General features: G+C 43.6%; 4 protein-coding genes across 7 annotated transcripts; 2 read left to right on the forward strand and 2 right to left on the reverse strand.

The window, feature by feature from the left end:
• Window positions 1–1512: 1512 nt before the first annotated feature.
• Window positions 1513–7167, forward strand: LOC6606320 (glycogen [starch] synthase). 3 transcript variants are annotated; one of them, XM_032720548.1, is made up of 5 exons: window positions 1513–1609; window positions 3802–4775; window positions 5180–6047; window positions 6149–6284; window positions 6718–7167. In XM_032720548.1, the coding sequence occupies exons 2-5, from the start codon at window positions 3802–3804 to the stop codon at window positions 6807–6809; spliced, it is 2070 nt and encodes a 689-aa protein (XP_032576439.1). In that variant the 5' UTR covers window positions 1513–1609; the 3' UTR covers window positions 6810–7167. The 3 variants fall into 3 exon arrangements, with proteins under 3 accessions (XP_032576439.1, XP_032576440.1, XP_002031125.1); XM_032720549.1 differs by lacking the exon at window positions 1513–1609 and adding an exon at window positions 2617–2636; XM_002031089.2 differs by lacking the exon at window positions 1513–1609 and adding an exon at window positions 3632–3724.
• Window positions 7168–7316: 149 nt separating this feature from the next.
• Window positions 7317–9015, reverse strand: LOC6606321. Its single transcript, XM_002031090.2, has 2 exons — window positions 8909–9015; window positions 7317–8672 (listed from the first exon to the last, which is right to left on the reverse strand). The coding sequence occupies exons 1-2, from the start codon at window positions 8921–8923 to the stop codon at window positions 7449–7451; spliced, it is 1239 nt and encodes a 412-aa protein (XP_002031126.1). The 5' UTR covers window positions 8924–9015; the 3' UTR covers window positions 7317–7448.
• Window positions 9016–9607: 592 nt separating this feature from the next.
• Window positions 9608–11296, reverse strand: LOC6606322 (cell wall adhesin EAP1). Of its 2 annotated transcripts, none has more exons than XM_032720551.1 (3): window positions 11159–11296; window positions 9947–11098; window positions 9608–9880 (listed from the first exon to the last, which is right to left on the reverse strand). In XM_032720551.1, the coding sequence occupies exons 1-3, from the start codon at window positions 11262–11264 to the stop codon at window positions 9705–9707; spliced, it is 1434 nt and encodes a 477-aa protein (XP_032576442.1). In that variant the 5' UTR covers window positions 11265–11296; the 3' UTR covers window positions 9608–9704. The 2 variants fall into 2 exon arrangements, with proteins under 2 accessions (XP_032576442.1, XP_032576441.1); XM_032720550.1 differs by having other exon boundaries at window positions 9938–11098.
• Window positions 11297–11431: 135 nt separating this feature from the next.
• Window positions 11432–13377, forward strand: LOC6606323 (mucin-2). The gene is made up of 5 exons (XM_002031092.2): window positions 11432–11588; window positions 11641–11710; window positions 11916–11975; window positions 12054–12998; window positions 13119–13377. The coding sequence occupies exons 1-5, from the start codon at window positions 11505–11507 to the stop codon at window positions 13310–13312; spliced, it is 1353 nt and encodes a 450-aa protein (XP_002031128.1). The 5' UTR covers window positions 11432–11504; the 3' UTR covers window positions 13313–13377.
• Window positions 13378–13543: the final 166 nt, after the last annotated feature.

The following is a 13543-nucleotide window of genomic DNA, read 5'->3' on the forward strand; positions in this document are numbered from 1 at the left end:
GAGTGTGACCATTACGACTATGAAGTGTAAGTGTAAGTGTGAATGTGAATCCTGGTGACAATTGTCGCTGCAGGAAATTGCAAAACTAACTAAAATCGGCGGATGAGGGCTGAAAGGGGGGTGAAACAAGTGAGCCAAATGCAAGCCAAAATGATTTACAGTTAAATGGCAAGGATATGTCATAAACATAAAAGTCGGCACTTTCATATTGTCCTTGTGGCATTGTGCCTGTTATCAATGGATGTTTATGAAGGACACAAAGAGCAAGTCGCTTCAAAGACATTGAAAGCAGACGATGACACAAATAATAATATTAATGTCCTTTGACCTTGTGAACCGCTGAGAAAGTCAATTGAAGCTACAGCGCCACCTGGCGACGGGGTAATTCAACATTAATAAAAATGTTCTTTTTTTTTAATTTTTTGTACTCTTTAAAGAAAAGAATGCGCTACTGATATTGAAATATTTGCGGTTACTCAATTGACCCAGTTATCCTGCGCCATCTCCATCTTTCTATTTGTAAATGATTGCCTGTTCTTCACACTTTTCAATTAATAAACATAAAAACGCAAGCTCGAAATGGAAGAATGGGAATTAAAAGGCGACAGGAAAGTTGCGTGTCCATCTTCCAGTTTTAATTGAGGTTAAGTGAGCGGACATTAAATTGTTTATAGAGCAAGGTTACGACAAACTGTTTAAATTTCTGTGAAATATGGCTTTTTATGCGAAAACTGAAGAAAATTCCAGGTGAGCGTTGACGATGGACAATTAAATGTCCAATCGGATTTGTATCAAGCTAAGATGGCAACCAAATATGCAACAGAAACAAAGATAAAATGCGTCTAAGAAAGAATGAATGAAATAAATAATAATATGAATTATTTATTTGTTAGTAAACATTTAAACAGATGTAATATTTCCATTTTAAATGACAACTCAAAATCTTCCGATGTAATTGTATGGATAACGAACTGCGATACTTCAATAAAAAGGTTCCAGACTAAACTTTAAAATTCCCGCTCTGTGGCGAAGTATGAACAGTTTTTTTATAGCTGGCAATGCTGCTTACGTTACTTGCTTACGTTATTTCAAAAAAGTGGGCGCGCATTTTTAAAAAGTGTGCTTTAGTTGACCTGAGAGCTTAAAAATATTGTAAATCAAATTATATATATATTATTATTCTTTTTAAATTAAATTTTGATAATATTTGAATTTGAACAGAATCCTGTCACTTTTCAAGGAAGATGACAACACTATGCTTTTGGCAATTATTGCCGACGACACAGGCACCAACATCTGCTCTATGACGTCGACCATTGTGACAGGGGCATCGTTTAAAATTGCTATGTTAAGACTGCCAGTTTTTGGCAAGTCAAAGCCCAGGGTTGCCACACTGGGCACAGGCGAACACAGTGGCAGTGTGCCCAGACAGAAAAATATAAATTTCCCTCCGCATTTCTCTCTGCGCAAACTCCCACTCGCCAATACAACAACAACAGGAACAAGAACTCTCCCGGCTGCCCATGGATTTTCTTTTTGTTTTCGAATTCTTTTTCAGTTATTCGTTTTGTTTCGTGTGGGCAACAACATCGACTGCGGTGGCCCCAAGGTGATTGTATTTCCGAGATCGGGGGACTATATATATAATATATAGCCGTGCGCGTGCCAAACTTAAAATTACTTTCACACACCGATTGATGCACTTTCAAGCAAACAACGTTATCAGCGGCTTGCAGTTTTTGTTGCATTTCGTAATTGGCGCCAAGCGAATGCTGTGGAAACAAACGTTATCAGACTTTATAGCACTACCTGCTGGAAAAGTGACAAACGCGAAACATAAACAAAAAGGCGGTGATAAGCGTTATTAGCCTTATCAATGCGCCGGCCGCATGAAAAAGAAAATACAAATTCCTGGCGTCCTCTCTCTCCCTCTCTTTCGCCCACTACACAGTGCAACAAAACCAAAATTATCAAGTTTTTAAAACTTGTTAAGCGGGTTGAATATGGCAACAACAATGCGTACAACAAAAAACATGAACAAACAATAACAAAATGGGGCGCAAGAATAATACCAATAATGGTGAACAATTTTTAGTGCTCTCGCTCTCGCTCAGCAGCAAGCCGCCACTGACCTTTATTTGACTTTTAGCTGGCAATGAAAAAAAATATCTCTGCCTGCCACAAACACACACGTACACTTGAGGTCTTGCCGCTGTGTTGTTGTTGCTGCTGTTGTTGTTGTTTTTAATTTCGGAGTTGCATTGCAGCAGCGCGTATGTACGGGTGCGAGTGAGATAGCACTTCATTTTCACCTCCTCCTTCGCAATCAAATAAATAAATTATCAAGTGCAAGAAGTCGAATTCTTCAACTGTTAGTAATCGTGCCAAGAGGTTTTTCTCACTTTTACTTTTGCTCGCATTCCTTCGTTAATTGCTTTTAAACATAATTGTGAGTGAGAAGTGCGAAGGAGACAAGTGCAATCGAGTGATAGTTAAGATATCACGCCCCCTAGCGGCGGATAAAGTGGATATAGTCCTGAAAAAGTTTAGTCCTCAGTTTATGTTTAATATAATTAAATAACGCGAACTTTGGAAGTACAAGGTACGGAAGTACAAAGAGAGTCCTATAATAAAAGGTGAATTATTAGGTACAAATCCAGATAAGTGATATACGATTAACACAAAGCCGTAGAGAAAGTTATGTCAAGAGATTATAGCCCGTATTTCATTATATCAACACATTTAAGATATTTAATATCATTTTAAGGCCAAGGTCATTCTGGACAGTCTTCAATTAAGACAACCCCTTTAAACTTCGAATGCGATTAGATGGATAAACCTGAAAACTAAATAAGTAGAAGACAAATTCTAAGTCGTCAGTGCTATAGGAAAAACTGACGCCTTTAGCATTTTTCCTCTCAATTTGTGACGTTGACAATTGAAAAACATTTGCCAAATTTTCATGTATACTCGTACATATAGAGCGGGAAAATTGGCAAACTCATCTTTGCTCACTAATGAAACTGAACTAAACATTTCCGACATCCGAAAATAGACCTTTGGCTTATAGACGCCTCATCTATAGCTATAGAATATGGCACGTACATAAAAGACCGACTGTCAGGGACATGGGCGATGTCGCATAGCACCGGTTATCAGTCCATAAACTGCAGCGATGCAACTGCACTCGCCTGATAGCGGATCGATCGCATCTCGCTGCGTGGTGATGCAACAAATGCCGGCGTGATGACAATGAATACCAATACAAACAGCGCCAACATCAAGCGCGGTCGATGCACGGCGAGAAATCAGGCGATCTTCATACAGGTTTAATGGAAACCACACTCTTATTTTCACCGATCATAACTTAAAAACGTACAAGTTTGATTTTTTGGACATAACTAACTTGAAATACTCGTTACCTCAAATGTAGAATCCTTTAAGATAAAATATTTATTTGAATTAATAGCTTTTTGTATGAAATATAAGTTTTGTCTTAATATACAAGTGTAAGCGATAAGGAAGCTCTGCTTGTAATGTGGGTCAAGCCGGTGGCTAAATTTAGTTGACACTATCAGTCCGCGACGAGAGCCTCAACGGAGAGGTACAGCTATAGATCAGCGGCGTCTTGATTATAGCATCCCGTTTCCAACATATTAAAGAGATGCGCAGACAGCAGTCCTACCGTTTCGAGGACAACGAGTCCACCTCTTACGCCCTGAGGGTGGGGATCAACTTAGGGCAGCACAAAGGCAGAGATTATACAAAAACTAATTTCTACTATTGCAACCGTCGTTCCAGATGAATCGTCGCTTTTCGAGAGTGGAGTCCGGGGCGGACCTTAAGGATTATTTCGATCGGGGTGATATCGCTTCCCGGGAGAACCGCTGGAACTTCGAGGTGGCATGGGAGGTGGCCAACAAGGTGGGCGGTATTTACACGGTGATCCGGTCGAAGGCATATGTCTCCACCGAGGAGATGGGCGAGCAGTTGTGTATGATGGGTCCCTACAAGGAGCACTGTGCCCGCACCGAGATGGAGGAGATGGAGTTCCCCAGGGGAAACCCCCTACTAGACGCTGTCAATTCATTGCGCTCGCGAGGCTATAAAATCCACACCGGTCGCTGGCTGGTGGACGGAAATCCTCAATTAATCCTTTTCGATATTGGATCAGCCGCCTGGAAGCTGGATCAGTTCAAATCGGAGATGTGGGAGAAGTGCCATATTGGAATACCTCATTTGGATATCGAGACGAACGATGCCATTATCCTTGGCTTTATGATTGCCGAGTTCCTGGAGGAGTTCCGCAACTTTGCCGTGACTTATTCGCAAAACAACGAACTGAGCGCTCCGAGGATTGTCGCCCACTTCCACGAATGGCAAGCTGGCGTGGGACTCATTGTCCTACGTACTCGTCTGGTGGAGATCGCCACTGTGTTCACTACCCACGCCACATTGTTGGGTCGTTACTTGTGCGCCGGCAACACCGATTTCTACAACAATCTGGACAAGTTCGCCGTGGACGAGGAGGCGGGCAAGCGCCAAATCTACCATCGCTATTGCCTGGAGCGAGGTGCCACTCACTTGGCTCATGTGTTCACCACCGTCTCCGATATTACGGGCTACGAGGCGGAGCATCTACTCAAGCGCAAACCGGACATCATCACGCCCAATGGACTGAACGTGAAGAAGTTCTCGGCCATCCACGAGTTCCAGAACTTGCACGCCGTTGCCAAGGAGAAGATCAACGAATTCGTGCGGGGTCACTTTTACGGGTAAGTAGACAATGCAGAACTCCTGCTCACCAAATCTTCAATATCCGATATTAGAGTAAATAATTAGTTATTAGCTAATTGACAATGACAATTAACCGATTCTGAGTTCATTTTACGATGCAGGAGAGATAGTATTATCTAAAGAAAATGTTATGCGGAAATGTTTTCAATATTCTACACCCTTGAATAAAGGTTAATCGATAGAAACATGTCTCTCTATAATCTACATGCATGATTTGAAGTCTATAGTATTTTAATATGAGCATGGAACCTAACATCTAAAAAAGAATTCTAATGATTTATAGGTTAGATACAAATACATTCGGCGATAATCAATTCATGATCAAACTGTATTAAGTTCTATAGTAATAAATAATATCCAATTATATTCTCTATCCCTACAGCCACATTGACTTTGATTTAGATAAGACCCTGTACTTCTTCATCGCCGGTCGCTACGAGTTTGGCAACAAGGGAGCCGACATCTTCATCGAGGCACTGGCTCGCTTGAACGCGATGCTCAAGCACGAGAAGCCGGACACCACGGTGGTGGCCTTCCTCATCTTCCCCACCAAGACCAACAACTTCAACGTGGACTCGCTGCGAGGACATGCCGTTATCAAGCAGTTGCGCGATACGATCAACAACGTCCAGCAGGCCGTGGGCAAGCGGATGTTCGACACTTGCCTGCAGGGCAACATACCCAATGCCGATGATCTGCTTCAGAAGGATGACCTGGTCAAGATCAAGCGTTGCATGTTCGCCATGCAGCGCGATTCGATGCCGCCTGTTACCACGCACAATGTGGCTGATGACTGGAATGATCCGGTGCTATCCTCAATCCGTCGTTGCCATCTGTTCAACTCGCGCCACGATCGTGTCAAGATGGTCTTCCATCCGGAGTTCCTCACATCCACAAATCCTCTGTTTGGAATCGACTACGAAGAATTTGTCCGTGGCTGCCACTTGGGTGTCTTCCCCTCATACTACGAGCCCTGGGGTTACACTCCCGCCGAGTGTACGGTGATGGGTATCCCGAGCGTAACCACCAATCTGTCCGGCTTTGGCTGCTTCATGGAGGAGCACATCAGTGATCCAAAGTCCTACGGTATCTACATCGTGGATCGCCGCTATATCGGCTTGGAGAACAGCGTTCAGCAGCTGTCCAGCTTTATGATGGAGTTCTCCAGGCTGAACCGCCGCCAGCGCATTATCCAGCGTAATCGCACGGAGCGGTTGAGCGATCTTCTGGACTGGCGCACCCTGGGCATTGTTAGTATTCATTGGGTTCACTTACGTCAAAGGTCGCGGAAGCGACCAATGCTTTTACTTTATTAAATTCAATTATTAACCCATGACACTTTCATTTGCAGTACTACAGACAGGCCAGGGTTAAGGCCCTGCAAGCTGTTTACCCAGACTATGTGGATGAATTGTCTCTTTATGGATCGAAGAACAACTTGATCTTCTCGCGACCGCACAGCGAACCTCCCAGTCCTACTTCATCGCGTAAGTGGCAGGAAGAAGACGCAGATCGCTAGAAAGTTAAATATTTAGTTCAAGTCTACTCAACACATTTCAATGTAAATGCATTTTTAAATACTTTTGATGTACTTTGGATTCAAAAGATTTTAGTCTCGAATAAAACAGCTGCTGGACATTCTACTTTCACGATTCTCATCAAGTAATAATAAACGTTTAAATAAATCATGTTAAATAAATAACCAGGTCCAAAAGCAAGCTGCAACTTAAGATTTGCTCTTGAGTGTAATTCTATTATATTTACTGATAAAGCCTAATAGACAACTAATGTTTTTAGCAACCGAATTAGAATGCATATACCTTCAAGGCGAAAATGAAAATATTTAACTAATGAGCGATGTTGCTGATACTATAGAAACGATAAATGCAATGCATTGTCTATTAAAATTTTTATCACCAGGGCACACCACTCCAGCTCCATCGGTTCACGGTTCGGATGACGAGGACTCCGTGGATGAGGAGACCGAACTCAAGGAATTGGGGATTAAGTAGAGTTCTCTGCCAAATGGAAGGCGCTTATATTTGTAGCGAACAAACCAATTAAAATCAACACACGCGCAATATTACCATAAGTTCCAGTTGTCTTGTTCCACCAATGTTCATCGAGATGCGGGCTAAACTCTCGCCCGGATGCCTTCGAAACTATCTACCTGCAATTGAAATGCCAGAACAAATGTTTTCACATCTAATCAAATTATTAATATTATGTATGCCCAGATCGCAAGCGTAAGCATTCGAGCAGGACGAGTCCAGATTTTATTAAACGTTGTTTAGTCCATAAGGAGAACGAGGTCTCCCGCCCAGCTTCATACCCTTCGTATCAAATAAATCGTTATTTAAAGTACACTCATTTATCGGACCTATGTACATAGTGTATGAAATGAAAGCATATTCAAAGTATATATATATATGTATTTCAGTTAGAAATTTATACATTTAACATTCCGTCAACACTTTGGATTCGATAGCATTTGTATTATTTCGTAAAAAGGGAAAACATGATTTCATTTGGTTAGCAAAAACACTTTTATTCAGTAAAATATGTAGAGAAATGTAGTAGTTATATGAAGACACCTTAGTTTTGGTTAATCAGAAACAATCTCGAGAGCTTGTGGTTTCATCTGGAATTGATCAGTTGTTCTTGCGATTGCGTTTGCTGTAGGCTGATCTCACAAAGTGGGTACGGCTTTGACGGCGTCTCCTTCGCTGGACTGCAACGTTGTAGTCGTCGTCCCCGTCCCCATCATTGACTGGTGGCTGTTCCAGATGTTCAGGTGACCCGTTGTTCTGCGAGCCTTTGTCCAGCGCGTCTTGGCATTTTTCGATGTCGTCACATAAATGCCATCCATCGGCCTCTTCATCTGCAATGGCTTTATCTACACTGGTGTCATCTCTGTTGCCATTATTATTGTTCTGTATGGCCGGTACATTGTTAAAGGGTGGATATGCCACATAATATGGATTGTACATCCAAGGAGGATTATACATGAGGGGAGCTCCGTATCTCTGGAAGCAACCGGCACACTGGGCGGGCAGACCATATTGCAGAATGTATCCATAGGGATAATTGAGGCAGTGCTCGCAGATAGAGGTCTTAGGCCTCGTCGGCTGGGCAAAATCACTATTTTGGCCTGGATTCTGTCCGCAATTGAAGTAGGGCCAACTGTTGCCAGTGTAATGACACCGTGTAGCTTCGGGTGTCTTCCGATGGAGGGCTCTCCTCCGCCGTGGCACATATTCGATGGTTTCGTGACACCTGTCGGAGTCATCGTCTTCACACTGCACCACTCTTTTGGCCAACATCACTCTGGCCTGACACTTTTCGCCACAGACCCGCAGACGGCTTCTCTCTCTGCAGTCGCGTCCAGCCTCATTCTTACACTCCCGAGTGAAACGCACCACATAACAACAGGATCCCTTGTCAGTGTAGCCCAGTCCAAAACGTCCTCCCACCTGCGAGACATTCTGCCTCACCTGGACATTGACATCATTGCGGTTTTGGATTTGGTGTTCGATTATATTGTTGATATCGTTGGTCAGGCGAATAATGTTGGTCGTATTAATAGGTGCTTGGGGTGGTGCCACTATATCCGTGTCGTTAATGCCCTGAACCATCACTGGCTTGACGTACAGGTCCGGGCACACAGGACACTCGTCCTCGCACGACTGTTTGCCATCGCAAACATTGATGCAATTGTCCCTGTTCTCCTGGCATTCTTCGTAGTCCTGGAGATTGGGTTGATCGTAGTTCTGGAGAGGAGTATGTATCACTATCGTGTTGTTTTTCAGCTGATCCTCGGCGTTGACTCCAAAGGTCAGCAGGTGGATTATTCCACATGTCAGCCCCAGTTTCAGCTGCGAAAATAATTAAAAACTCAATTAATTTGTTTGCATTTGTGTTTTTTCCCTTTTTTTAATTGAGCTAATAGGTGGAAGAAATTACTCATCGCTGATGAAAACCATAATACATTTATTTGACATTTTTCTGCACCCATGATTAGATTAAAGTATGAATTTTTTTGCTGATTTTTGGGCGAAAAATACTATCAATACTTGCAAATTCCTGGACTTTCCTGATCCCGGTAACTCACCATTGAATGTGCCATTATCAACTGTTTGGCTCTTCAAATTTCTGGGACGACCGGCTATGCGCAAAATGCAGTGTCAACTGCAGTGGTTGAGTGGAGGCTATGGCACCGTCACCATCACGGCACCTGGAACCTACCTTCGAAGATAAGGTTAGATAACACTATCAAAGAATTGATTACTAGCGAAGCTTTTACTCAATTTGGAAATCAATGGTTAAATACACTAGTGGGCATAAATATTTAGACAAGAAATATATGAGAGAACAAATCGACACTACAATCAACACCAACTAGTCTATCCAACGATAGACGACACTACAAGATCACCAAGGCCAACGGATAACCCAAGAATCCCATTCATCATCAACCGTATAATTGGAAGTATACGCCCTTATGTTGGAGTATCGGAGCTTTCAAGAAAAGAGCTAAGCTCTGCTGAAGCACGTAGGGTAATCTAATCTAATCATTTAATTTGTGATCATCAGTCGATATTTGGAGATAACATTAATGCTATTATAATTTGTACACAAATAATTATTGTCTAAAACATTAACCAAAATTATAGACACATCCGCTTTCCACAATTTAAAGCTCAGAATTGTGTTGACTTGAATATTCGGAAATGACGCTCTATATCCCAACAACACTTTAAGGTTGAACGGAATTGTGAGGGGCTCTGAAGTATTATAAAAAAGATTATTATAATTTGTCTTTCTTTATTAATTGTTTTTTTTTTTTTTGGTGTGGTCTTGATTGCATAATGATGAGCACGTTTTCTACAATTTGCGCTTGGCGAGTGTTAGGCGGTCTGAATCCAACCATCCTCCGCCTGGCATCCGATTTGACCTGCATATTGGGAGCAGTATTGGGCCTGGTCGTAATATGCGCAGTTGTGGGTGCTGCATTTGTAGGAGTAGCAGTACGAGGAGCAGGTCGAAAGGTGACCCATAGCACAGCCACTGCAGTCGTAGAAGTCTAAAGTGGACAAAATACGATGAAATTGGACTTTAGGCATGTAACAACTATCTTTACCGAACTCACTCTGGGGCTGCTGGCAAATCCCATTATTGGACTGACAGGCCTGAGCCGCCCAGTTGGGAGGCATGGCCACCATCTGGCTGTTGGACTGAGTCCAGCTGGTTACTGCGACCGGAGCGAGCATCATCTTCCTGGCACTGCAGACGGAACCGCACTGCTGCTGACTCCTGCTGAAGCACTTGTATCCGTCTTGACCCGCCTGGGTGGCGCAGACCCGCGGAGCGAATACGTTGCAGCAGGGGCTTGAGGGTGGCTGTGGTGGCGCCACCACTTCCACCTGTTCCTCTTCCTCTTCGGAGGCTTGTTCTGGGATTGTGATGGAGGCGTTTACCATGACGTGGTTAACATTGTTGCTGATCAGGTGGGGCAGAGTTCCTGGGAGCTGGTGGACAGTGTTCTCTATTTGGATGTTACCGAGCTCCAATGGCTGAGGCTTCGAGCACCGGATACCCGTCCACACATATCCAGCAGGACAGCGGGCCTGAATGCAGCGTCCTTCGATGTACAAGCTATTTCCCCCGCAGAAAAGTAGACGGCAAGCACCTTTCACCAAAATTGTTCCCTCCGGACACCGGATAATGGGATCCGGTGGTGGCGTAATGACTGGGACGGGGACTGGGCTCGATTGAGGTGGTGGTGTTGGATTTGCTTGAGGTGCAGGCGCTGGTTGCTCAGTAACACTTGGGAGAGTGGTAGTTCGTGGAGAAGTTGGGGAAGAAGCATTGGGATACGAAGATGTGCCGTTCGAGTTACAGGAACTTGGACCATTGGCATTGGGACAAGCTGGAGTTGTTGGTGTATTGGGACACAGTGGCTTATCTGGAACCACTGTAGGATATTGAGGAGTGTTGGGGCAACCGGGAGTACCAGGAACAACATTTACATTGGGATTAGATGGATTATTCGGAACCACTGTAGGATATTGAGGAGTGTTGGGGCAACCAGGAGTACCAGGTACAACAGTAGTTACAGGATTGGAAGGATTATTCGGAACCACTGTTGGATATTGAGGAGTGTTAGGGCAACCGGGAGTACCAGGAACAACAGTAGTTACAGGATTGGAAGGATTGCATTGAATCCCCGTTTGACCTCCGCACAGGTTACTATATATATTCAAAATAATGGGGCTGCAAACACCATAAGCATTAACCTGACCTAAGATGTGAATGATGTCATCAGTGGACTGACGGATAAACGCTTCTACGTCGAACTTACCATTTTGGCAGGGTGTATAATTGGTGATAACCGTCGCGGGAAATAGTCCAAGGCAGATTAGCAGCAGCAGCCGTTGCACCCGGGAACCCACTTCACTGTCAGACATTTCGATTCGAACTGATTCCGCTCACCGGTGACGGATCAGGAAGGACTGAAGCTCAAGCACAAGCAACCTATACCGTTATCTGGAGCACGAGGAGAAGGTTATCGCAGCGCCACCAATTATGATTTCCAATGGCATCCCAGCGAGCTCAGCATCGCTACGATTAGTCTCTCGCTTAGTGCGGACCGCCGTAGATCGCAAATCTGTGTCTCAGCTCCCGGATCAGCAAGCAACAGAAACAGTATGCTTGTGAAGTCATTCAGATCGGCCCTGGTTATCTGCCTGATCACCCTTGTGCCTTGCGGAAAAGCTCAAGAAAACACTGCGGTAACCCAACGTGGTTTATTCTCAGGATTCTTATACAAATATATTCCCTTAGAAGCCGACATCTCCGCAGGGATATCAGGATGTCAACGGCGTGTGGCAAAGCTCTTTAGTTTGTCAAACAGGTAAGAAATCTCTGAAAAAAATACCTCGCTGTACCAAAAATAATTATGACGAAATGGTGCCCAATTTAATCAGCAGCTGTGTATGACTATTTATAGAACTAATCAATGCTTTTACTGATTATTTTAAAAAAAGTATATGAAAAAACAATGTTTTTTACATAAAAACAATTATTATTATATTATTTTTGGTTTTGTCGTTCATTAGGATATCAATTGAAAATGGATGGAAAATGTTATCCACAGACTAACAAAACGTGCGGGCCTGGTAACTTAGTAAAAAAACTGATAAATCTTTAAATCGTGAGATTTTTTTGGTATTTTTTTGCGTTGTCATTTTGTTTAGGATACTTTCTTAGCATTGATGAACTATGCTATCGTACGAATCCTGAGCCTTGCCCGTTTGAATCGACGACCACTACTACTACGACAACAACAACAACAGAGCCCACTACCACAACAACAACAACAACAGAGCCCACTACCACAACAACAACAACAACAGAGCCCACTACCACAACAACAACAACAGAGCCCACTACCACAACAACAACAACAGAGCCCACTACCACATCAACAACAACAGAGCCCACTATCACAACAACAACAACAGAGCCCACTACCACAACAACAACAACCACTGCGCCTCCCGCCATTGCAGAACAGACTCGCTGTCCACCGGGATCGATTTACTTCGACTCGCAATGCAGAAAAATCGTCTGTTCGGAGGGTGAATATAAGGCTGGGCGTTGCATTTCATTGGCATGCCCAGCGGGAACCGTGTGGTATCAAAAACGCTGCCAACAACCGGGCTTTATCACCACTATCCTTGAGATTGACAATGTGATCCACAATGAGCACAAGTACTCGGTGACCAGCGAAAATATAAATCGTGTGGAGTACATTACATCCGCACCCTATGATCCCGATAACGACAAAAGCTATGACTACAGTATAGATAACATCGTAGCCACAACAACAACCAGACGTCCCTGGATGTACCCCAGCTTGAGGACATCTACGGAACAGTCGGTGGCCAATGAAGTCTTTCCGGGCCGTCATCCTCCACCGCAATGCTGTTTTGTAAAGAGCCCTCGCATCTGTATCAACTATTCCCCCAACTGGGTGTGCTCCAGCAAGGAAAAGAAGTTCTGCGATTCCAGAGTCTGCACGGCCCCGGTGGTATATCTCAAGCCACCGAAGGTCGTATATGACGAAAACACGAAACGAGTGGTCATGCCGCCCAATCCTCCACTTGTGGCGTGCAGCACGCCGGATTGCAAGGAGAGCGGTGAGTCTTCAAATCGTTTCTTATATTATTTACATTGTATATCTGCTTAACGAACTTATCGAAGAGATTAGGATAAAAAATGTGTTTCAAGATCATTAATACAATCTTGTGTTTCCACAGACGTTTTGGATTGCTCCGGATGCAAGGATCACCAGCGGGAGAAGTGCTCACCGGGATGCTACAGTTACTACTGTCCCAACGGAAGCTGTGCCTTCATGAATACCGAGGACTTTTGTGGCATTTATCCTGGAGAATTTGGTTGCAATGCAATGGACGGATGTATCTGGGATTGGTGCAATAAGAAGTGCTATTAGCTAAAACAATTTGTACTCTAGGAAATTTAAATATACATACTTGAACTTATATAGCAAGACGTTAATACTACTGCTTATTACCTTTTCGGGAAGTCCCCGTTTCGAATTTCAAATTACTGTTAAATAGCTAGTACACACTCCCAACTTAGCAGAGACACACACCGAACTTGATGGCGGGTATGTAATGTCGATAACAATTCGTCAATACATCGATAGATCGATAACACTTGG

This window comes from Drosophila sechellia, chromosome 3R, assembly GCF_004382195.2.
Source record: "Drosophila sechellia strain sech25 chromosome 3R, ASM438219v1, whole genome shotgun sequence".
Taxonomy (NCBI): domain Eukaryota; kingdom Metazoa; phylum Arthropoda; class Insecta; order Diptera; family Drosophilidae; genus Drosophila; species Drosophila sechellia.